We start from the raw sequence: 26,430 nt of genomic DNA on the forward strand, positions 1-26,430 counted from the left end.
GTGTTGCCCACACAAGAGCTATTGGCTTTGTCAATGTCTTTTGTATTTTAGCCATGCTGTACAGCAGTGTCACTGCTGTGCAGCATGGTTGAAGGTTAAAAAAAAACACTATGAGGCAGCCATCGCCAGTGAAATCATGCCGCTTTTTTTTCCTGGCAGGACGGGGGCAAGCAACAGCTCAGGAGGGGGAGTGAGGTACAAGCAACGACAACTATGCAGAAGTGGTGCAGAAGGGACAGGGCAAGGAACGATGTGAGACAGGTAGGAGGGACAGGGCAAGCAACAATGTAGAAGTTACATTACAAACAACAATGCAGAAGGGGGCAAACAACAATGCAGAGTGAGACAGGGGCAAGATGGCCCTCAAACACATGCACTGTTATGGAGTGCTTCAAGTAAAGAAAGAAATAGCTTTGAAAGCTCAAGCAATGGAAGGGCATCGAGCAAGGAAGAAGTCCTTCGGCCATGCTCCAGGGGAAGAACAAACGCACAAAGAGAAAGGGAAATAAGCACATGCTGACCAAACAGAAGAAGGAAATGAGAATGTTGTTGAAGCCAACCAGTGGTAAGCAATGCTTATAATACCTTAACACTCCAGATGAGTCAAAAGTTCAATGTCTTGTTAAACTTTCTTGTGCATTATTCACATGACTTTTTAGATCATGTACTTGGTACACAAATTCATCACAGCTCTAGCCACCAAATGTGTTTTATCGCTGATAACTGATATCCTATTAACTTCCTCAGGGCTAAGAATAAATATAATAAAACAACAATGTAATATTACTAATGTAAACCACCACCAAGGTTACGTCAATCAAGAAAATGAAACATATCAAGGGAGAGGAACCGAAAACATTATTAAAGATGTATAATTCATCCGTGTACATGAAATACCTAAACCAAGTCCCTTATATATCCATGAGTCATGTACAAATCATGTCTATCTGATGTGACTCACCAGAAAGACAAACACCCAGATCTGTTGTGAAAATAAGTGTGTTTACGAAAATATGACACAAGCCACAAGAATTAGACTAATATTGTATCCTTCTAAAATGTACATACTCATGAGGCTCACTTTTAGTGTCACCTCTACCCAGTCTCTAGTTACTCTTTCAGTGGTAAGCAGTGCATGGTCTCTAAGACCCCTATACAGAATATTTCACCAACTACAGACTATCTAAGACGAGACCTACAAAACTGCACCTCAGTCTTATCCGTGTTGAGTCAGAGAATATTAGTGTTCATTCAGTTTGCTTCAGCATGCATGCAATCCTTGAAGAGTGTTTGACGGAGGTGAATTGCCAACATGTCTAAGAATGAGCTGTGTCAGGTGGATAAGAGCGAACATTGAAGGAATGAATAAGAATAATAAAAGTTGAGACACCAAGATTTAAAAAAACTGAGATTGAGGGGCATGTCCTTTGGAACTTCACATGCAATTGCTTTAAATGTCGATTGGTAGGTTTTTAGGAGGGATTGTAACTTCCTGGTATCAATCAGTTATGAAGGAGGAAATCCACTGAAGGGCAAGCAAGAGATGTTTGATGCCCAGATGGGTGAAAGGGTTTATAAATATGGAGGAGGACACGGTTTCAAATGCTGCAGAGATATAAGTAAAATGAATGCAGATTGACAATAAATACTGTGATTTTAGCCATGAAAGTTGAAAGAGAAGAGGGTTGATAGCCAAAACGTAAGATTCCACTATGGGAGTTTTCAGGAGAGCAATGATGTGAGCTTTTCCCAGTCTTGGGAACAAGGCCAGATGCTAAATAAGCAATGTCTGACACACTTAGTGCTGAGGGAATACAAGGAGCAGGAGGTTTACCAATTTTCGTGGGTCGTGGATCTAGGGATGAGGCAAATTTAATGGTGTTAATTTTAGCAAGCACAGTTTCTCTCATTATCGGAGCAAAACATGTTAAGCCTCCAGAAATGGGGAACGAGGGAACACAAGCTGAGGAGTGAGTGGGTTAACATCGGAGAAGTCACTGAGGTGAATCTTTTAAATACTGTAAGATATTGAGATAGAAGAAATTAGTGAAATTGGAGCAAACTTAATCGGATGATGAAACGGCTGATTTGGTGGTTTCTAGATGAGACAGATTATTATAGATTGCATAAAGTTCTTTGGTAGGATTCGTTTTTTTTTTCATCACATGACTAGTAGGAATAGGTGCAAAACTTTCCAAGATTTTTTATAATTATTAATGTGTTGCCTGTATAAATCTTTGCCGTTGGATGAATATGTGGCATGACATTCTTTCAAATTTTTTACAATTTTTTCTTAGCTTTCTTGATCTCTTCCATATACTAAGGAGCCAAAGGGACTCTTCATTGGGCCTTATATTGTTTATATTGTTTTCATGGAATTTTGTTATCTATTGCTGATGTGATCCAAATATTAAAGGATACGAACATTGGTTAATTTCCGCAATCATGAAAGGGGTGGTATGATTAAAAAACGCCTTATACTACTAACTATTCATAAAAATGTAAACCAAGTTCTTTTTGAGACTGGAAGGGCTAATGCACTCACATCTTTAAGCGAGCTAAATTAGAGGATGTGGGAGGGATGTCATTGTGGTGGTCCCCTGAACTTTAAGGATCTGTTTGAAGTTCACCAGCTCGAGTTGAGTGACAATCCAGACTAATTTATGTCCTGCTACATGTTGGGACCTACAACGAGCTGGGTTAGGTCTAGCAGAGAGCATCAGGTGATTAGATATCTAGCCAAATAATCAGTGGGATTATCTACCCGTGCACGCATTCTACTCACCAAGGAAATAGGCTTTTGAGATTGCACACTTAATGGATGACTCCACATCTAGCAAGCATTTGCAATGCAATGGGTCTTGCGTTTGCTCGAGTTAGAACTATTAGTGCTGTAAATTCCTAACTGGACTTTTCCTTGCTACATAAATTTAAAATAAAAAGTAAAACAGTTGAAATAAGCAAGTCAATTCAAAATGCCTCGTCCGCCAGGAGAGGCACAAAAGGAAAACGAAGTTTGCTTGCAGTCAGATATATTGGAAAAATTCCAAGGCTGGTCCCCGATGCGGTAACAAAACTGCCCCAAGGCAGGACAAACAAAATGCATTTATCAATGTCATCAAAGGATTTTTGAAAGGCAAGCCCACAAACAAGTGAAAGTGAAAGTGATAGGCGTGAGGTGGGGGCAGTTAAAAGCACAAATAGATACCAACACATCTGAAAAGCAGCGCTTACGTGCTGCTATTCTCAACCTAAAAAGGAACTGAGAAAATAGGTGCTCGGGTCTGAGGACGATATGCAAGTAAAATTTAATGTTGTGTTTAGGATTGAGGCTAGAATTGAGAGGCAGATATTCCTCATCAGGAACAGAACTGATGAAAAAGGGAATGATAGCGAATATGGTTTTGTAAATGGCTGCTATGCTGCACCTGGGGCAGGAAGGTCTGTTGCAACACTGGATGCGACAGCCTGTAGGGATGGCATTTGTAAGGTTCAGGCCTAAGTATTCTTTAAGCCAAATCTCTGTTAGAAATGTTATTTTGAGATGGAGGGCTATGATTGGGTCATGGATCCCGATAGCGTTCTGTTAAGTGAGTGATCGTTGTTGAGACCACTGGAGAGTTTTCTAGCATGTAGATTAGGATAGAGGGTGTAATAGTGGGCCACATTAAGCCAAAGGCAATATGGATAAAATATGAGGTTGTGAGGATGAAACACGAGAGAGAAGAAATAATCAGATGGAGGGGGCAAAAAGAATAGTAGAAGGAGCAATGCTGAGAGCCGCATAGAAATGATAATATAAAGTCTCTACTAGCCTGAAAGGTGACATGAGGAAAATGGGCTGCGTCCTGTGTCCTGAGCCTGGCGGGAGAGTGACACGTGCAGGAGACTTTCCTCAGGCGTGCCCTTTTAAAACTTTTTTTGGGACTACCAGTCCTTCATACTACATGGACATTGAGGTCCCATAGCGCTAGGAGTAGCGGATGTGCATCACACAGTATTTGACCCCATATGACATATCTAGGTTTAGCCCCGTCCCACCATTTCCCCTTAAACAGTCTTAGTCACTGTCCATTCCTAGTAGAAGGGCAAGGAGTAGAAAGTGTAGGAAGTCAACATTACCTTTGGTGTTTAGTTTCTCGTCCTGCACTGAATTCATGGTCCCTCAGGCCAGAGGTTCCAAATGGCAGTGCGAGGGACAGCAGATGTGAATCCTGCTTCCAGAAGAGGTTACTTGGCAGAGCAGTGTCTCCTTAACCACGGATTGTCATGCAACCCATAGTACCCTCCGTTGCCCCCAAGTGACATTGCTTGAATAAAAATAAAAGTCATGGATTGGCAGTACTGGAATTAACCTAGCCCACTGGCAATTACCCTGGGTGGCTGCTCAACACACAGTAGAGTAATGTTCGTTGGAACAACCAGGGTGATGCAACCAACAGTACAACGCCTCCATTTTGTTTTAGGAACAAATAAACTATTACATCCATAAGCGTCACAGACACATTTCACCTTGAATCAGATGACTTTGTGGAATAGATATGCGGTGAAAAGGATCAATATCTTTAATGAAAACGAGAGGTCCTTCCTGAGGAGGGATGTTAGTCCCACTTGAGGTCCAAAGGAGAGCCTAAGCATTTTCAGCTGAAACATGAGGTGACTCGTACACGCATTTGATCCATATCAAACCCTAGGGGCCCCACACATTGATGTCTAGGATCACCAGAGTCTCTATGGTCTGTTTACTGTTAACAAAATAGGCCGCCTCTAAGCTTTGGAATTGCCCTCTCACCCCTCGATGTGGGTGTACTACCTAAGACCGTCCTTTCGTTCTAAGAGGTGGTTGGTACAACTTAAGCCCTGCCAGAGGTTGCTGGGCCTAAGAGGGGCCTGAAATGGATCTAATAAAAGCAAGAAATCCCACGATTAAGGATACCATAGTAACTACTTCACAATCAACCATTTTTTTCTTTTTGTATACTACTAATGATAATAGAGAATCAATAAGCAACAATCAAGAATGACAAAATGTAACATCACCACTAATCCTAACCCTAGACCTAACCATAATCTTCAACCTTACCCTTGCCCTAATCCTAAATCAAACCCTTGCAGTTACCAACCTTCCCTCACACCAATGCTAATAAACCCCAACACAAACATTTAGGTTCACCCTAACTCTAACCTTAATTCTTATCCTAATCCAAGTACAAACCTGGACTGGTTTCCCAAGCCTGTGCCAAACCCTAAGCCCTGTTTCCTGTTTAAACCTTTACCTTATCCTTAATTTCAACCCTAACTCATTTTTAGGTCTAGCATTAGACAAGACCTTTTGATTTTACTAAAATTATATGTACAACATACTTTCTTATGGGGTTTTCAGCCAGCCATCTTAATCCATTGGTCTGTTATTGTGTTGTTCACATTTCCCCCCCAGTGTTGTTCAGTAGAAAGCATGGGGCAGTGGGTCAGAGCACTTCATCCATTGGCTAGCTTCATTGTAATTGACACCATCTGGCCCTTAATCAAGGAACCCACCAGCACAAAATTATCTTCCCTTAAATGTCCGTTACTACTATAGAAATGTGAACTTTTTACAGCCCAAAAATATTTAAGCTTTTAGCCCATGTTTTTTGTAGATTGTTGAGTGCCCAGCTGCTTCCACAACAATAAAGTTTTGCAAACACCATGACAAAACACTGACAAAGCCAAAAATTGGTAGCCAAAGCCAGACCTCATTACTTTTTCAATACTTGCTCATTAATATGCATTGCTTAAAAAAAGCTACATTTCCTATACATTCTTTATGTTCTCATCTTTATTATATTTCTTCAGTAAGGCATTTCTTTTTTTGTATTTGTGGTGGTTGTATTTCTTCATTCTGGTTTCTTCATTTTCACGCAATGCCTTCTGACGCATGTCACCCACTTCCTGTTCATCTTCACTCTCTTATTTGCTGCTTTGTGAATAGACCCTGAGGCTGCTCAAGTCCTATCAGAGGGGTGGGGCCCAGGCCTCCGGAGGTGGTCACCCACTATAAGAGGACCTTGTGCCTAGCCGACAAGCTCTTGAACCACTCCCCCGCTAATGATACATGAGAGTAAGAAGCCCTCTTGTGAAGCCCATCAGCATCTCTTCAGCCAGATTTCAATACATCCTTCCTTAAGGCATTCCTCGAACTCAGGCACCTCCAGTGTCGTTCATTGCCAGTGAGACTCACACATATGAGTTGGGGTGATGCCTCACAGCAAGATGCATGTCATACCTGGCAAGAAGGGTCAACATGTGTCTCCATGTAGAGCTTTGCTGTGTGCAGAGCAGCTCATAGGAGTTAGAGGCTTCCAGAAACCATGACACCACAGAGGGATCCCTCCAACATTCTCATTGTGGGAGAAGCTGCTTACAACACACCAGACTTCTCCTCCACTTCCTATGCAAGCCAGGAGTCTACTTCAGTGAGGATTTGATGTAGCTTTTTTTCATTTGACTTTTTATTTTTATTATTTTGGTACAGTTTATTGATAACATCATAAGTGTTGTCCTTCATGTCAAAGGTGTGTTTTATCGTTTTCGCTGATGGCATGATGCTGGTCAGGCGGGGCTGGCAGTTTGGGATCCTTTTGGAACAAGACCAAGGCTGAGTTGCAGGTGGCAGGATGCTGTTGCATTTGGGCAAAAGAACGAGGAACAGATTTGCAGCTAAGAGTAATTACCAGTAGTTGAATTTAATTCAGGTAATCCGCCCATCACGTTTTTGTTTTCCTCATGTTGTCATCAAATATGATTATTAGTTGTCTCATGTAGGAATTTTCAAAACATGAGAGCTATGTGAGCTCTCCTCTCAGTCTCTTGATAGTCACAAGCGCCACCTGTGTAATGAAATTTGGCACCTCCCAAAAACAGGCCTAACCTGCCTCCTCTTTCTGATGCATGGATTAACACCAGTTAACTCGCCTCCTCTAGTCCACGTTGCTGCTCTGCCACCTACAGGGTCAACGAGAGTGAAGCAAACCAGACACTCTTATCCTTCCGCAATCTCACACGTGTCCTCGAACAGCACAGATTCACTCACGTATGCAGTCACAGTGTAGGATGATACCTTCTGTTTTTCAGAATCTTTGTCCCAGTCTTACTAGTGGGGTAAGATAGTGTTTAAGGGGCACCACTGACTGGAACCCGTTGTATTGCCTTCTTCCTATGCCAGACAGACATATAAGGACAGAGAGCCCTTCGAGCAGAAGTACGATTGGCTTTGTGTCCAGCCATGGCAAAGAATCTGACTGAGAAATGATTTGAGCTATTCAGTTTAATTCCAGGGTCTAGTTGAAGAGCTCCCATATTAATATTGAATGAGTTCCCAGAATAGCCCCAGTAGCCATCTTAGGCTGCTGTTGCAGGCCATTGCTGTAGATGGCAGCCATCTTGGAAATCGGCTTATCCATTATTTATGGCCTTTGTTTTAATACCAGTAAGGGTGAGGCTTCCACAGTGTGGTCAGGTACATGTAGTACTGCAGACCTGGGAGGAGTTGTTGAGCTTTAGAAATATATGCAATTGCCTTTATTTGTTTATGGTGCTTCATACAGTTGGTCAACATCTGCTCTTTGTCTTATGAAAAGAATCTGCTTGAGCTGTGGAAGAAAACACCAGCAACTATATTTGTCTGCAGCACAGTCTTTTTCTGTTAGCTCTGGAGCCACAAAGGAGCGAGGGTTGAGTAAGGAAAGACATTGTCACAAATAAAGAGGCGATAATTCTGTCACATTTACATTTGAAAGGAAAGGCTGCAGTATGGCATTTTTTCGAACATACAATAAAATGTAACTACTAATAAATTAACTTTACAAATGTTTCAAAATGTGTCAGCAGTTAGGAAAGCACAAACGAAGCATTTATTTTGTGAGTTTGAAGTTTGATGGAAACAAAGATTTTAATAGGATCAAAACAAATCAAGAGGCTTTACTTGGTGATGGGGAAATGACAAATATGCGCTGAAACCCAGTTCGCGAACATTATCGTTTGTGACCTATATAGTTTTATGTGTAAAACTGTATGTGTTTTCAAATTTCATGGCTCTTTCTATGGAACATGTGCTGTCTGTAAGTGATGACAGCATCTCCACACTGAAAATTGTTCAAATACTACTGGATTTCAGTCAGCCTTCTTCATCCATTGGTCTTTTCAAATATCATTCACTTTTTGCTTCGACCCACCCATGCACGGAGGAATGGGTCAGCCCATTGGATTTCTTCACTGTGAGGGGTGACATTTTGCTTGTGCATATGTGCACATCCCCCAACCCTCCCAAACTGTGAAGGAGAATGAATGGCCAGTGACCTCTGAATAGTGGGTACTGGTTGCTTAGCAGATGGGTGTGGGCCATACGCTAGTAAGGCAGGAAATGACCACTGTGCTGCAAAGCTCCTTTATGCAAAAACACGGACCTCTTAGAAACCTGCTAACTTCAGTGCTACATGTTACAAGGGCATTTACATATGTTCAGCAGGCAGAAAGACCACTGGTCATCCTAAATCATGGGCTCAGCGACGGCTCCTCCATTATGGCGGAGGAGCGTCTCCCCCCTGCTGAGAGCCAGGACAGGGAAACGTGAAAAATAAAATGATAATAAAACCATTTATTATCATTTTATTTTTCTTACTGGTGCTAGCGCCAGCTGAGTCTAGGGATGTGCAGGCTATTTTGACAGTAGTGGGAGGAGTAGTGCACACTCTTAAGTGCACATGTCGGTTTGGCCGACTGGCAAAGGCCGGCCAAGCTGACATGCGCACTCAGATCTCTGCACCTGGCTGTCCTGCACAACCAGGTGGAGAAGAGACACAGGCTCCCAGGTCCTGAGCGAGTGTTAAACCCGCTCAGGCCAATCACAGCACTGCTCTCATGCTGGTAAGCAGTATTACCAGCATGAGAGCAGTGTCGTGAATGGCGTCTGTGAGCCTGCGCAGTGTCTAACAGACCTTGGGGAATCTGGAGTCAGGCCGGAGCAGATGAAGACTCCGGCTGCAGCAGGTAAGTACTTTTAATTATTTTTTTTTTTTTACTTCCGCTACTCCCTACCCCTCCCCAACACCACTTATCAACAATGGTAGCTGCCGCTGCATGCCCTGCTATTTCTCTGAAGAGCTCTGCTCGGGGATTCATGCTGTCACATAAGGTATCTCACCCAGACGCACCCCAATGAGCAACAATACCTGCTCTGACGTCTGAAAATGGAGCTGTGCTTGGGCTGCATGACCACCTACCCCAAAGTATAAAACCTAATTTCAATCATGAAAGTTTTATAAAGCAGACTTTACTAGATAACTTGGTAGAGATCAGGCCTATGACACAAATAAATTGGATGTGAGAGAACCATGGCTCCTTCATTGAACACATGAAGAAAATAGCTCAGACTGCTAAGTGAAGGGTGCGGGGTGGTCAAAGCAAATATATTTAAGTGGTGTCAGGGGTGTATGCCTTCTACGTTGGATACCCTGAAATGTAAGACTAAAATGGCTCAAAACATTTTGCATGGTGGAAAATGTGTACTCTATTGAAAGGAAGCACTAAATAAGTCATTCAACCAGTTAGAAAATCTAAATATAGGAACTCTGATATAAGAGTATTAAGAGCTAATTATAGGAAACGCATCTTGAACGAAAACGGCAAAGAAGGGAAAAGAAGTTGGGTACAGCTATATAATGCTTGCCATACTAAAGACCAATGGAAATGTGGGTGGTGATTAAATAGAGTGATCTCTGGAGTGTAAAAGATCAGACGTAAAAAATTTCCCACCTCAAGAATGGAGAACTCATATAATAAACTTCTATGGACCAACCAAGGGTACCCCTTTCTTGATTTTGAACTCTCATTAGCAGGAGATAATGGTCTCCACGATTTCGGAACCCGACCAGCAGGAGAAAGTCATTTCTGTCTGATGAAAAATCTATACTAAGATCCACTAGAAAGGATGGGAGCCCTGGCCGAAGGGATTACCAGGGTCAGTCTTTAACGTCAATTATGGACTTATCGGCAAAGGTGTTAACTCCACTATATGCACTATAATCCAATTATCAACTAATAGCACTACTAGACGTCGAAGGGAAATGCTTTGATAACGCCATACTAAGGCTCCTTGAGGAATGGGCTGAACATAAAAATCTGATACCCAACTACTAAACAAGCTTCCACAGGGGTAGCAGTATCAAGGACAACTTAATGGCATTATCTGTGCTTGTTCACTAAACCAGTGGTTCCCAACCTGTGGTCCGGGGACCCCTGGGGGTCCGCGAAGCCTTCTCAGGGGGTCCGCGAGAGGCTAGAAAATTAAAAAATGTTAACAAATATTGACAAATTAGAGTCCCCAGCTTTCAGTAATGACTCAGAGGGGGGTCCCCGGATTCCCATGATGATTCAGTGGGGGTCCCTGGGTTCCATTAATGTTAAAGTGGGGGTCCACAGAAATCAAAAGGTTGGGAACCACCGCACTAAACCATTGATAAAAATGGCAATCTTTTATATGCAGATTTTATTGTTTTCAAATCAGCTTTTGACTTCATAGATTGGAGTAAATTATTGGCCAGGAGCACCCCATAGGCCAGTTACTACCAGTTTAAACACAAACATTTGGTTAAAGATCAGTCTGCCCCCAGACATGACAACAACAGAGAAAATCATTACATAATTTATCAACAAAGATAATTTTCCAATGGAAATATGCCAAAGCCCGTGTTAACTTGTAATAATTTTAAAGACCCATAGAGAGCCCAACTTCTGATAAGCTGCAAAACAGAAAGGGGAATGCTTAAATTACCCCAGTATGTCTGGGCATAACACAATCGACACGTTTCGGCCCCTCCTCCTTTCGGGCCTCCTGGGACACCAGGGAAAGGTACAATAACTAGCTGTTTTTGTCTAGTGGGCTCGTTGAATCCAGATATAAGACTTGTCGTCTTCAGTCATGGGGTAATTTTCCATGTTTCTGTTATTCGAATCAATCTCTCGGAGAGGCACTATCTTTACTCTTCCGTCTGTATATGGATAGCTGCCATCAGTACCCGCCTGCGTGTCAGGTGATACCAGGCTTGACAGCTTCTTATAAGGGCAAGAAATCTTTAGTTGTAAGATTACAAGTGTATAGTTTTAATGGCGTAATGTCTTTATTTATTTGAAATGATTTCAAATAGCTGTGCAATGAAGTATAACTCATTTTACTACGTTAATGACTCTTATTTAGATTAATTCTTTGCAAATCTGTCATTTTTTGATGTCCTGGAAATCTGTAACAGATTTACTCTTGATCGACTGATGATAGACACCCCTATGGTATGGGAAAATGGGGCTTATAGCACTGCATGGATATGCTATTAACAAGTTAATTATTCCAAGTTGAAAGGTGGTTGTTGGAAGTCCGCTTTGGATGGATGCAGTGGCGTAGCGTGGGTTGTCAGCACCCGGGGCAAGGCAAGTAATTTGCGCCCCCTAACCCGGGGCAAGGCAAGTAATTTGCGCCCCCTAACCCGTGGATTTAGTCTTTTCCAAGATGTTGCGCCCGGTGCGGCCGGCCCCCCCTGCACCCCCCACGCTACGCCACTGGATGGATGTGCTCTTACCAACTTGATTCACCAACGGAATTATTCCAAGTTGGAAGTCGAGTGTTGGAAGATAATTTGGAATGGATATGCATTTACCAATTTGATTATTCAACTGGATTATTCCAAGTTCTTAGGTCATTTTTGGAAGTTTCTCAAAGAGTGAAAGTGACTGGCATCTCAGTGACAGTTGGTTTGATCTCACTTAGCATCCGATCTGAAGTCTTGTTAGTTTCGCACAGTTTCTGTGGAGTTTCATTCCTGAATGAATGAAGGGTTCAGAAAGGACCGTATGGAGGAGCCCCCATGAGCTCTACATTAAGGTCTTGTAATGTTGTTTCAAGACTGAATCAACTCTGGATGAAGTGTGAGAACTGCACTGATCTTGTAATGTATGATGGACCCCTAATATTGCAAAGCTAAGATCAAATAGATATCGCCATGGTGAGCTTTAATGACAATCAGTACTTGTCAAGCTTGTTTTCCTCATCAATGTTGTGCGCAGATAAAGACGCGAATGGGCTTTTCTGAGTACGTGAGTATCGTACCTGACCACACCCTGCACCAACATCTACTGAAGATGAAACTAGGAATTAGAAAAGCACAACGTCTTTGTAAATCGGGCAGATTGGAAATAAAGCAATGCTCTTAAAATCTTCAAACTTACGAAAATCTGAGCCTCTTCTTACTAGCTTGACCCTGGCATTATGACCACAGGCTCTTTCAGTTGGTCCCAATAATGAGGAAAAATAGGAAAGGAGAGTGAAAGAAGCAGTTCTTTTGTGTTTCCTTTGCAGTATTCCTCGGCTGCTTTAACAAGAGGGAAATTTCTGTGTAATGCTGCAAAGCTAGAATTTTGGATAACTGAAATTTGTAGTGTTATGTTATATGGTTCTAATGTCTTTGGTTTAAATGTTTTATTGTTGGTTGAAAATCAAATGTGTTTATGAGATATGTAGTCTAATAACCTACACATTACATTTTTGTCTTCACAGAAGTCAGGAAGTAGCTGATCTCTTGAATGAAGATTTGTTATTGGTAAGTACCATCCAAGTCCGGAGAAGCTGGTATTATCAGTGAAAACAGTGTTTGGTGATGTGAAGCACACCTGCGTGTACTCAGTGCCTCTTGGAAAACCCTTGGACATATACTGGAGCTTGATTTATGTCCACAACAATTAGAAAACAGCATGGTGCAAATCAAGCACAAGTGTTTCTATTCTAGTGAGTGCAAAATACGACAAGAGTTGGGCTGGAGTAGACCGGATGTCCTATTTTTAAGTCACTCCAGTTGCGTTGCCCCACTTTTGTTTCGTCCCGTTTACAAAAACATAACCCCACCCGCAACTTGAGATCTCCTTACGATAACCTTCTTTCCATTCACACTTGTAAACAAAGACCAGGGATGGCTTGAGGTTTGCGGTATTGGCGCCCCGCATATGGAACGCTTTTCCTTTAGAGATCAGACTCCTCCTTCTTGCAATACGGTATTCAGAAAACTCTTAAAGATGTGGCTTTCCAGGCTGGCATATGAGTGTTGTACGTTAAGTTTTAGTTACTCTAGCCCCAAGAAACCTATTGGTGAATGTGAGCTTTAGAAATATTGTAACATAACTAAATAACAGTGAGTCACAGAGAGTTCCTGTAATCTCACGAAGTAAGAGAAAAATTGTAAACCAGGATTTGGCACAAGTGTGCCATGAAAGAAGAAACTGGGAGCTAGACAGAAGAGCATAGGAGGAGCAAACCAGCAAAATAACAGGTGGATGGTAAGGTGGAGCGCGATCATGTATCGGTTTGAAGACAACGCAAGGAATGCAGAACTGAAAACGAGAAGCAAAGTGTAGCTTACCAAGAGAAGTAGGATAAGAAGAAATGACTACTGAAAGAGGAACTTGAAACATAAAATGAGCGAGCAGCTACAAACATAAAGAGGAGGGGTGAGAAAGGCTGCACAATTTATGAATATCACAGAGTTAGTAGCAACAGGAGTGGGGAACTGTATAGAGATAAGTGAAAGATCAAGATACATCAAAGATGTCAGGATATGTAGTTTGTTGCTTTTTGTGAAGATGGGCTTACATTTGTGGGATTCTTTGTGGCTGGAAGAGAAGGGAAGAAAATGCAAGATATAGTTGCAAATCGTTATAGGTGGAGAAGAGACTTGCTAACAGAAGTTCGAGATCTTTACTTGATTACTAAATTTAGGAAGAGGTGTCCAAAGTTTGTCTGACTATCCACCACCTCCGTCCAGCTTATACATTGGTATGTTTTTAGAGATGCTTAATGAAAAGTGAAGAGTGGGTGGTTTGGTGCATGGAGTGCAAAGTGTTTTCTCGGAGTGCATTGATAATAGTGGTCTCGTGGGTACAAACCAGAGTGTTGAAAATAAAGGCCTCTGCACTAGGAGCTAAAGAAAAGACCGTAGCTTAGAAGAGATACAGTCATATTTTTCCAATCAAAGGGGTCTTCAGCAGCAGAATTTTGAATACGTTGCAGTAACTGGAATGATTCTCACGGAAACCAAGTTAGACCCAGTTTGTACCACCAAAAGAGAGAAAGAGAGAAAGGACAGAGTGCCAGTTAAATGGTAAAAGCAACTCTTGATGACTGTTGAGATCTGACGTGTAAGGGAAAAGTTAATGTTCAGCAAAATACACAGTTCTATAGTAATGGAGCAGTGAAGCTTGAGGTCTCAGATAGATTTTAAAAAGCAAGGGTATTAGTGCCTACTTCTGGGAAGAGCTTCTAGTTCACACTGGTTGAACAGCAGACTCACAACAGTCCAGACCACTGACTGGGTGCCTGCCGACAGAAATGATTTAATCGAGGTAAGGCCTAGACCATGAATAGCCGCCTCAGAGAGGTACTTAAAGAGCAAAGCTGTTTCACAGTGCATGACAGTGCATCACAGTGCAAAAGACAGGTGACAGATCCAAAAGCGTCAGACCACCACCACAACAACAACACCACCACCATCACCAACGACATCTGTTCTGATACTGAATCAAACTACCTTTATTGGTGCTGCCGAAGGGCTTCCAAGAATGGTTCGTTCAAGATTTCTCCTCAGCTTAGGTTCAAAGTTGTGCAGTCACTGTGTGTTTCAAACAACTAGTGAGATAAGGTAGTGGAGAAATTGGAGAGAGAGTTGCTGGATGAGATAATGCCATAATTAGCGTCTGAATAGGTCAGAGGGAAGGAGAAATGTAGATGAGGGTGAATGGCATGGCGGTGCATCGTTGCCATCTTGGTGGCAGTTAGCATGAGCAATATCTGTACCTCATGGAGGGGACTCTAGTGACTCTGGCGCAAAGTTAAAAAAAAAAAACCCTGACCTTGATTTCTTCACCTCCTAGAATAAAATCTGAGTGTGTCTCCTGTTGGAGTGAGAGATCTATTCTAGATTTCCACCTTCCCTAGAATGGACTTTGTGCTGCTAGGAAGGATTGCGGATAATTGTCAGTGCAGGTTAATGGCAACTCTCTGGGAACTGTTAATAGAAGAGCTGTGTTATCACAAGACCACAAGAACACTGAGTAACTTCACTGTTTCTCTCCGCCAGGTGGATCAACGGGTAGAACCGGTGAAGAAGGCTGCCCATGTGGTCTCCAAGCGCTTGCAGGCCTGCATGCAGGGACAAAGCGGGTCTGACCTGGAGAAACGGCTGGTGAGTTAAGAGATCAACTGCCGCCCTCTCTCATGCCTCCGACCCCCGCTTTTTCAGAACATTCTCCTACCCCATCAAACCATTTGTACTACCTGAGGCGAGAGGGGCTTAAATGTTCTTTCCTCCTTCTTTGTGTATCACACCACTAGCCCTGCTGATCCAATGTCTCTCCATAAAACCATCCCTGTCCACCAGAATTTATTTTCCCAGAAACCTCTTTCACCTTCTAAAACATCTGTGCACATGGATGGCTCACTGTGGACTTTACTCCCTGCACACATGGACGTCACACCACAGGTAAATGATGGCTATGGTCCTCCTCTACAGCCATATCCCATAACCTGTGAGAGCTACACTCTACACACCAGGCAGTTCTCGGGCTATAATCCATGGCAACTGTGCCCTTGACCAACCGTGTTCTGTTTGATGAAAGATATAGATTCTCTCTACACATGAGAAGTTTCACACAGACAGTGCTTAGTGTTCTATGGACAGATCATGCCCTGTAACCTGCATCATCTATTCTCTCTGTGGGGGTTCATCTCAACATTGGTTAACGTTGGCAGGTGGTCATAGGGTCCACCACTGTATCCCAAAATCTCAGCCCCTTTCCATTTCAAGAAACGAATTTGATTTTTCGACGGTTTTTCAGACAAACCATCTCTCCTGGGCTCATTTGTAGGCTTCTGGTTTCCCCTCAGCTACTTCTGAAAAGCCTCTTCAGTGGTGCAGTGGGCTGTGAGGTTTGCCATAGAGTTACAGACTACACAGTCAGCTGTGAAAGGTGCCTCATGTTACAGGTCCTGCTTTGACGCCATGGTCTTTCTTTCCTTCTCCTGCAGAAGAAGCTTCCGCTCATGTCCCTGTGCACCGCCATGGTGGAAAGCATGAACGAGCTGGATCCTGACTCCATCATCCGGTGAGTGTTGCTCCTGTACAGCGGACATGGTGTGATACCCAGTGCTTGAAATGGAAAAATAGAAGAGCAGGTACTTTGTACCAGAGTGCCTGCTTATTTCTGAGAAGTGCCGGTACTCTCCAATTAAAAGTATGTCGTTTTTCTTGAGAAGTGCAGCTACTCTCCTTCTCAAAACGAAAAAGTGCCGGTACTCCGTACTGGACAGTACCGGCCCATTTAAAGCACTGGTCATACCAACATAATATCCTTTTAATTCGACCTAACAAAATATTGTGTCCATCATCTCGACTACCAATATCTTGTCATATTTAGTAAATGTGATTTAAGAAGAGTAAGACATAATTCCATATTTATATACATACCATGACCATATGTTGTAAGACAAGGTATTAGCACATGTGTATAAGTCAAATCAAATTGAGCATGATATGGGTAAGTAGGTTCAAATGTTATTAAATCCAAAAAGTATTATTATATACAACAATGTTTTTTTTTTTTTTTTTTCAGAAGTGTACATAGAATCAAAATTATAAGTATCCTATTAACGTTGTTCTGTTAATAAAGTAGAATATTCAATAGTCCATATTCCAAAATTAAAGTCTTAACATATTCACAGTTCCAAATGGGGATCCAAAGTAATTCCAAATATCCAAACACGATCCAGTCCAATTCAAAAATGTCCACTATTGGTATGTCCGTCCTGTCAACACGTGTTTCATCCGGGGAGTGCCCCTGGATTTCATCAGGACCTCCTTAAGGGAAGTCTCCAATTGTTTATATTAGTGATGTTTTCTAGCATTCGCACATCCTTTGAGAGGACTTCACTACTCCGTATCTTGGATTAGTTATTGAAATAAATTTTCGTATTCCCTATTTCCCATTGATTTCTGTATTTAACCACGCTCTGCGAGTACGCATTCCCGAGTGTCCTTGACCATATGTTGGTAGTTTTTAATCACAGATGCAGTATTTTGGCTGATTGGTATTAAAATTAGAGCACTGTGGCATACAACAACAAAGATTTAACTTTGTGCACGCTTTGCGGAGAAGGATTGTACACAATGCTTAATTTGAGCCAGTGATTGCAGGCGCCCCCCAGACACTCGTTTTTTGGGGACCACACTTTTCCTCATGAAACTTTGACTCAAAGCAAGAGGGAAAAACACAAAAGGGGAGAGGAGGCGGAAGAGAAAGACAAAAAAACATGGACAGAGAGAGAAAGCAAGGACGAAAAAGAACATGCACGAGTGGAATAAAGGGGCAGGGATTGTATGTGGGTGGAAGAAAGAGGCATGAGGTGGAATCAGTGCTGCGCAGCCTTGATAATCCTTACCTATGTTAGCACCAGCTGCGAGCTTTTGAAGAAAAAGTTGTGCACCTGTACTTATTATTTTAAAAATTAAGCACTGATTGTACAGAGTTGTGGCGGTCACACCGCTGGTGACATGATGCTCATGCTGTCCGTAAGAGATTAATAGAGATCTGCAGTTGTCCAAGCTCAGGTTCAGCCAGTCTTGTTTTTTTTCATACCAAGTGGAGCTGTATGCGTAGAGTCTTACGGGAGAATATATAACTATGAGTACCAGAATGTAGGAAAAAAGAAGATCCTGGGTGAGCTTCTCTCATGTAACATGAGAGAGAGCTTGAAAAAGTAAGACTGTTTAAGCTACTTACCTCTGACATGGGAGAACCTTTACTAATGGAACTTGATAAGGAATTCCCAAAACCATATGAGATATGTGGAAGGTAACTCTACAGGCTATTCATGTTTGAAAAAATGGCACGTTGAGAACACGCTGGATCAGGATTGTCACTTCATTCACATCATATATTCATCCCAAAATGTATTTCTCTTTCTCAATGTTAGTACAGCTGTCTTGGGCAAAGAACATTTTGCAGCAAGCCATTTTATTGTTACTAATGTCTAAACTGTTAAATTGCCAAATTTGTGCACTGGTGGTTGCTAGTGGTGGGTAGAGGCAGAGACACTCATTTTTGGAGACCTAGGCTTATGGTTTGTCAACGAAGGTTGACCCAGAGAAAGACAAACATGCATTGCCAAAGCCAATAGATCTTGCTTATACAAGAGCTATTGGCTTTGGCAATGTGCTTTTGCCATGTTGTACACCAGTGTGGCTGATGTTCAGTAAGCCTAAAAGTTAATGGCGTGGAGCGATGTAGAATGGAGTGGGAGAGTAGAGTGTGTTAAAGTGGATTTGTTGGAGTAGAGTCTTGTAGAGTGGAGTAGAGTCTTGTAGAGGGGAGTATAGTTCAGTTCTTCAGTGCAGGGTGTTGTAGAGTGCAGTGTCATAGAGTGGAGTGGTGTATAGTGGGATGGAATAGGGTGGAGGTGGTTGGAGTGGGCTGAGGTGATTAGGTGGATTGGAGTGGGCTGCATTGAAATGGGTGAGATGGATTTGGGTGGATGGATGGAGTAGATTAGATTGGTTTAAGGTGGGTGGATTGGATTGGAGTGTTAGGAGTGGGGTAGATTGGATTGAGGTGGGGTGGATTGACTTAAAGTAGGGTGATTTTGAGTGTGGTGAATTGGAGTGAGGTGGAATGGTGTGGAGAGGGATGCATTAGATTAGATTGAATTGGAGTGGGATGGGTTGTGGTGAATTGGATTTACTAGAGAGGTGTGGATTGGATTGGACTGACATAGGGTTGATTTGTTTGGAGTGGATTTGGTGGACTGGGTTTGAGTGGGGTTTATTGGATGTGAGTGGGGTGGATTGGAGTGGACTAATTTGGAATAGGGTGCATAAGATTAGAGTGGGGTGGACTGGAGTGGGGTTGATTGGATTGGAGTGGTGTGGGCTGGGTGGATTGGATTGGAGTGGGGTGGATTGAACTGGGTGGGTGGATTTGATCAAGTGGAATGGACTAAACTGGGGTAATAGAAAATGGATTGGGGTAGAGTGGTGTACATTGAGTGGAGTATGGTGACGTGGAGTGAATTGTATTAAATGTGATGCAATGGGGTGAATTGGAGTGGGGTGGAATGGGGTGTACTGGATTAGACTGGAGTGGGGTGGCTTGGACTGGGGTGGATTAAGGTGGGTTGGATGGATTGGAGTGGGATGGGTGGATTTTATTTGAGTGAGATGGAAGGGTTTGGACTGGAATGTACTGATTAAAGTGAGGTGGATTCGAGTGGGGTGGGTTGCATTGGAGTGGGTGGGTTAGATTGGATGGGGTGGATTGTACTGGAGTGGGGTAGTTTGGATTGAAGTGGGGTGGGTTTTGTTGGATTGGAGTGGGGTGAATTAGGTTGGATTGGGGTGAGGTGGACTGGATTTTAGGTGAAAGAGTGGGGTGGACTGGGGAGTGTGGTGGATCGGAATGGAGTGGGGCGGATTGGAGTGGAGTGGGGTGAATTGGCACGGAGTGGGGTTGATCGGAAGGGGTGGATTGGAGTGTGGTGGATTGTTTGGATTGGAATGGGGTGGATTAAATTGGTGCAGGGAGGATTGGATTGGGGTGGATTTGATTGGATTGGGGTGGATTTGATTGTAGTAGGGTGGATTGGACGAGAGTGTGGTGGATTGGATTGGAGTGGGGTGGGGTGGATTGGGGTGAGGTGAGTTGGTCCACTGGATTGTATTGGAGTGTGGCAGATTAGATTGGGGTATTGGATTGTGGCAGACTAGAGTGGAGCACTTTGGATTGGGGTGGATTGGATTGCGGTGGGTTGGGAGGATTGAAGTGTGGTGGTTTGGATTTGGGTGAGTGGTTTGGATTAGAGTGGGTGGATTGGAGTGGGGTGGATTGTGGGGTGGCTTGGAGTGGGGTGGATTAGATTTGTCTGGGGTGGGTTGGATTGCATTATTGGTGTGTGGTGGATTGGATTTGTGTGAGGTGTGGTGATTGAGTGGGGTGGATTGGGTTGAGTGGGATGGATTGGTGTGGGGTGGGGTGGTTTGGCATGGATTGGATTGGAGTAGGGTGTGTACTGTACAAATATGTATTACAGCACAATTTCAGAAATTACACATAAGAAAATGTCGTTTTACGGTATTTAGAACCAGATAATTGTCATGTTTTGAGAACAGAGCTCAAGAGCAAAAACAAAACAAAACCTGAGCACAAAGTGTGAAAGGAAAACTTGGAAAAGAAATTTAACTATAAAAAATACAACTTTGCAATATTGTTTGCCCTGCTGGCCGTGTTTTTCCCAGTCACACGCCTTCTGTTGCAGGGCACCAGAAGTTAAAAAGAATAAAATAGTACCTCAATAACTTCAGGAGCCGCGGACAGGCACTGATTAAGTTGAATCAATCATTGCTTGGTCCCTGCTTCACAGAAAGGAACAGGAATTATGCTAGGTCTGCAGTGACCAATTTGGAGGCTGTAAAGAAGAGTGCCATGCAAGCCAACAAACCGTGAGAATGGGCGGGCTCCAAGCTCTTTTTGTGAACAGCAGTGTCTCACAAAGGTGGTCATAGCCAACTGCCAATCAAGATGGTTGCCTTCTAAAGTGCCTCCGATCCTCTTACTAGCCTATTCCCCTAAAACTCCATCACCTCATCCGACCTGAGTGTATAAAGACTCACTGTTAAGCCCAGATATGCCCGGGGAGCCTGCTGGGCTGTTTTGAGCACCTAAATGCGCATGTTAGACAAGGAGCTCCAATGTGGCCTACATAATGTAGAAAGCCCCGGACTTGCGACTGTTACTGGCCACGACTGTGGCACATAGAAAGTTATTACCCCATGACTGCTGCTGTTGTTAACCCCCCCTGGAGCCGCCAAGACAAGGGAGCGTCACGAGGGCCTGAGTGAAGGATTATAATCTCTGAGAGGTGCAGAGTCAACTGGTCCCCCCCCTCGTACCAAGTCCGACATGTGGTGGGCTGCCTGACCCCATTAGTGTATGGCGCACAGTAGACTGACCTCATTAGTTCAACAGGCTGAGGACGGGCACAGTAATGAAGACAAAGACGTGCATGGATCCCCCAGCCCCTCCAATGAGTTTGAGACAGCCTGCGCGACTGCGAGGAGTGGTGAGTCGCAGAACTGTAGGAGAGCATGGGCAGCAGCTGACAGTAGGCTGTATGTGGAAACTCCTGAAAATACTTTTGCTATGACTGCACCAAACTGCCCCATGGCGTGAACTCACACCCAAACCATTGTGCATAAGACTATTCAGGCCCAAATTGTTTTTTTTTTTAACTGTGCTATACCACTTAGTCCCTGAATCTGGCGGCAGGCCCCTCAAAGACTGTGCATTGAGGACCGAATAGGAAATATTTAAACTGTCCTCTGATTGTGTGCTGGAGAACCACCCCCACTCCCTTCTTCCGAGTGTACGCTGAGGCTCCCGAGCCTCCTCCTAATAGTCACTGCCTCATCCAGGAGCTGTGATAACTAACTTTCACAAGAGGCAGAGGAATGTGCGGTTGGAAAACTTACAGGCCGCTGGGGACATCTCCACATTCCATGGCAGGTGGCGGTGAGTACTGCAGTGTCCCATGCTGCCCCCAAATGAAGCTGGACAAATACGCATTCCCAAAAGAGGTCCCTGGAATTGGAGTGTCTCTGGATCCTGCTGCAACAATGCCAGACCAGGTATCACCTGGGACGGAACCTCTCATACTCCACGATATCATGGAGGCCATACAGGGAGTCCATACCTCCCTGGAAGCCAGAATTGATTTAGCTACAATGAAAGTGCCGCTACTGAGAACTGACCTTCAAAATCTGAATACCCGGGTGAATGAGGTTGAAGACTCTACTGCCACGCTCCAGTTGGGACACTGAAACATTGAAGACTCAGGTTGGTGAGTTGCAAGCCACAAGAACTTACAGGCTAGGTTGGAGGACTACGAAGGGCGATTGAGGTGCAACAATATTCGCATCATAGGCGTACCTGAGCACTCCTAAGGACCTGCGGTCAACTTGTTTTACGAGGATCTTATCCTTAAGGAACTCAGCCACGAGGCCTTTCCAAATATTTTTTAGTAGAACAAGCTCATCGTGTACCTGACGCAACCCCACTCCCAGGAGCAACTCCTCAACTGATCATAGCCAGAATCTTCAATTTTCATGATTGTTACGTGATTTTGCAAACAGCTCGAAGTGCTCCTCCAGATAAGTATGAAAATGTGACTATAACCTTTTTTCTGGACTTCACGCAACACGTACAATGACTGCAACACAGTTTCTTGGAGGCTAACCGAGCCCTAAGAGAACCCGACTTAAAATATTTAATGATTTTCCCTGCAAAACTGCGTGTAGTGGCTGAGAAGAAGACGTGGTACTTTGAGATGCCGCAGGATACCTGGGACTGGCTCGAGGGATGGCAAAAAACAGGAAGGCCGCAACGTCGGGCACACCCTGGATGAAGGAGCCAAGAGGTCGACAAACTGAACCAACAAACCTACAAGGCACCTAAGAGAGACCGGGGCACCTCACCAGGAGTAGACGTGACCTGAGATCTCCCTATAAATAAGAGTAATTTGCCTCTGATACATATTTGGACTTCTATAGGATGATTTAACTGATTGTGAGATGGCAGCTGTGCAGGCAGCCTCAGGGTGTTACTCCTCCAAAATATATATAAAAGCTGCTAGACTAGGTAGTATTGTAATAGTGCATGGAAGAGCATGAGCATGCTAAACATTTTCCTTTATTGGGGTGGCAGGCAGGGGATAGTCAGATGTTAGAGAAACCCACCTTTAGTTAAAAATGGCCAGTAATGTGGCAGTTTCAGATCCACCAGGGAGGCAGTTACGGGGGACTTTTTGGATTCTGTTTGTTTTAGTTTTTTTGAGATTTTAGTTACATTTAATGTGCAGCACACCAGCATTGATGTGATTCATGCCCTTTTCCCTGAGCCCCCACACTGAACTGATCTTCCAATTCCCCATTATGTAAGAGCCTTACAAATCCGTGACCCGCCTTATTTACACCTAGGGCATCAACACCCCTGATATTAAACTGATATCCTGGAATGTTAACGGGCTAGGAGACAAATTAAAGAGGGGCGTAGTACTCCAATATCTTAAGAGACATGCCCATGACATTGTTCTCCTTCATGAGATGCACTTACATAGAAACACCACCGAGGCTTAGACCTCTGGGGATTTAAAATGATAACCCATGCAATTTCCCTCACGTACAGTGAGCTTATTATTAACTGATCAGATACACTTGAGAGCCTACGGGAACACTGGGTCCATGACCTTTGGGGAGTTGAATGATGATGAGTGGCTAGAGGCCTTGTCCTCCTCGCAAGAAGTAGCCATCCATTCTAGGTTCCATTTGGTACAGTTGCAAATCCTCCATAGGTCTATTATGTCTGCACTACCTTGGTAAAGATGGGCAGGGTAGCTATGCCTCACTGTCCTCGGAACTGTGGGCAAATGGGGACATTTTATCATATGCTATGGAGTTGCCTGGCCATACAGGGCTATTGGGATTCCGTGGTGTCTCGTTTAAATAATGTTTGCGGTAACACTGTTGAACCCTCCTCTGAATGGTGTTTGTTGACTATCTGGGATAAAACAAATATTACCCATATGGACCAAACCCTAGATGACTTTCCTGGTTAATAGTGGCAAAACATAATATTGCCCTTACTTGTAAAGTGTATCGGCCACCGGAGTTGGCTGATTGGAAACTTGATTTGGACTGGTGCATGTTAGCAGAAAGAGTGGTATATGAGGGGAGAGGTTGCCCGGGAAAATGGATCAAAATCTGGGGGGATTGGAATGAGCACTGAGGTAGGTTGTGTATTCCACCTGGACTTGCAGGACCAGATGTTCGCAACTGTCCAAAACCTGATGTTGCAGATGCTCTCTGATTTATCCGAGGGAGGCGTGGATGGAGGGGGCTAGGAGACTACCAGAGTAAATGGCATCGATTAGCTGTATCCTGTTACTGTTAACTCTGTTGCTGGAATGTTGTGTTTGTTACTTATTTGCAATAAAAAGAATTTCGGGAAACAAGACAGTGTCTCGCAAGCAAGACATATACACTAGTGTATGCTATCGCAGACTTGACACTAAGAAGGGAGGACACAGGAGGAAGCGAAGGATAAGAAAACACTGGCAAAGGAAGAACACAGGGATGAAGGATAAAGAGTAGTGTTGGGTGGTGGAAGAAAGAAGCATGGGATGAACTCTAGACTACGCACATTGGTATCCGGTCGTCCTACATTCTGGTGTGCTTGCAGTGAACTACTAAGAACACTTTGGGCCCCTGCACTTATTTAGTTTTCTATATCTAATGACATTTTTTGCAGAATAAGCGGTTCTTGAAAGACAATGGACCTGAAAAGTTGTTGTATTGCCAGGTCAGGGAGTTGGGCACCGTGAAAGGAATTGGCTGGTACTCTCAGTAGCTTTTGTGGTGCTCTTACAAGCAGGGTTTACTCTACTTTTGTTAGATGAGGGATGAGAAGGGCTTGCATTTGTATTTACTCGGGCAGATGTGTCTGACCTGCTGGACACCTGTTAGAGAAGAAAAAAGAACATGGAAACAACTAGCAGGTGTAGAGTGGGAGGAGACTCTCAGTCAGTGCTTAATTTGTGAACGAAAGAGTACCGTTGCCCGAACCTCTGGTCGAAAACCGGCAGGTGCAGTTAAAGGTCGGCATGCCACATACCAAGGCTGGTAGTCTTTAATCCACTACGAAACACTACCTGCTCCTTTTTTTCTTGCAGGTTCCTGCTTCCTCCCTTTGTGACAGTTTTGTCGGCTTTCTCTTCCTACATCTTTCCGGATTGTGTGTTTTCTCTCTCTTGCACTCCGACATATCTTATGCGGAAAATGAAATGCCGGTCCCTAAAAATAACTGCCTGTGTCCCCCACCAGCAACCACTGACTCAAATTAATCACTGCTCCCAGTACAGTGCACTAGATCACAGAAAGTATATGGATGGTGGCGTGACTACTGTAGTTTTCAGCGTCAGGACATCAGCTTTGGGGGTGGCTGAGGACCACTTCTGGCTGGAGGGTAGCTCTGGAGGCAACTTTGGAAGTGCTGGTGCAGCTGATCATACTTAGATGTTCAACTCTGCTTCCCTGCTGACGGGGAAGACTGGATCAAGCCTGGTGCTCACTGAGGAAAGGGAAGGCTGTGACAAGACTGTCACTCACTGAGGACACGGCAGCCTGGGCAGGATTAAAGGTCACTGAATCAAGACAAGGGCACAAGTACAATGTGACACACTTTCAAGGGACGGTGCGTAGATGAAAGGATAGGCTCCCTCTGTTAAACATATAATCTTGTCTCTATCGGTTACCTCCCCTCTCTCTCTTTTTACAGGCGGACACTCGAACTGACCTACTGGACAGAGAGCAAACTGGCCCGGGACCTTGCAACCTACGAGCTTTCCCTGGAGAAGGACGTGGTGCAACCTTTGCAGAAGCTGAGTGAGGTATTCGTTCTTCTAAGAGCATCTTTGGCCATTGTTCTCCGACCTTCACAGCTCGCATACCTACGTACACACATCTCAACTAACTCCCCTTTTATTCCAAGAATGGAAAGACCCTCCGGCGCTGTGCCTCATTGGAGGAGAAATGTGCCACTGAGGGATGTCAAAGCGTTGGCTAGACTCCATTGGTGGAGGATTGTGTGTGCTTGGAGGTAGACTCCACACGGTTTCACCTCACTGACAGGGCTTTTCCAGGGGTGGAGAAAAGCTCTCTTGAGAATGGAACTCATTTTAACTGATTTTCTGCCCTTCCAGATGTGTTGAGCACAGTGCTCAATTTGTAAGGAATAAATAAAAAAATAAGTGCAGCAACCGAAAATGTTTCTGAGAAGCCTGCCAAGTGATGCTTAGTGGCGGCACTTCTGAATACTAAGGCAGTCTAGTGTTGATTTCAGTTCATGCATTTTTCATCCTTCAGCCTACTTTTCTGGTTTCTTTCTCTCACTCTTGAAGGTTCTTTGTATCCCTGCTTTCTCCATTTCTACTGTTTTCCTACTTTTCCCCTCCTACTACGCTCTCCATTTTCTGTTCTCTATCTTGTTCTTTCTTGGTCACACTCTGCTGATGAAAAATAACTTCCAGTTCTCAAACTTGATTACCTTTGCAGACCTCCTCCAATCATCGGAACAAATTAAATCCTGATTGAGCCTCTTCTATGTTGTGATGTTGTTCTGTGTCACGCTAAATTCAGTGCAGTGCAAAAGTCCAACATAGTGCTAGAGGTTTATGTTATGCTATGCTATGCTGTCTTATATTATCAAGATTGCTGTTGGTGATGGGATAGCCTGAGCTTGTGGCTGACCCAAAGGGAG

At 43.7% G+C, this 26,430-nt stretch overlaps 1 protein-coding gene across 2 annotated transcripts in view; it reads left to right on the top strand.

Annotated features, from left to right (window-relative positions):
* SH3BP1 (SH3 domain binding protein 1) overlaps positions 1 to 26,430 on the top strand; it is a 128,864-nt gene that overhangs the window by 51,533 nt on the left and 50,901 nt on the right. For both annotated transcript variants that reach the window (XM_069231376.1, XM_069231377.1), the window contains exons 2-5: positions 12,584 to 12,626; positions 15,153 to 15,257; positions 16,100 to 16,176; positions 25,450 to 25,561. In XM_069231376.1, the coding sequence (XP_069087477.1) occupies positions 12,584 to 12,626; positions 15,153 to 15,257; positions 16,100 to 16,176; positions 25,450 to 25,561 (337 nt within the window). The remainder of the gene's footprint in view (positions 1 to 12,583; positions 12,627 to 15,152; positions 15,258 to 16,099; positions 16,177 to 25,449; positions 25,562 to 26,430) is intronic.

Source organism: Pleurodeles waltl, chromosome 4_2 (genome assembly GCF_031143425.1).
Source record: "Pleurodeles waltl isolate 20211129_DDA chromosome 4_2, aPleWal1.hap1.20221129, whole genome shotgun sequence".
In the NCBI taxonomy this organism is placed as follows: Eukaryota; Metazoa; Chordata; class Amphibia; order Caudata; family Salamandridae; genus Pleurodeles; species Pleurodeles waltl.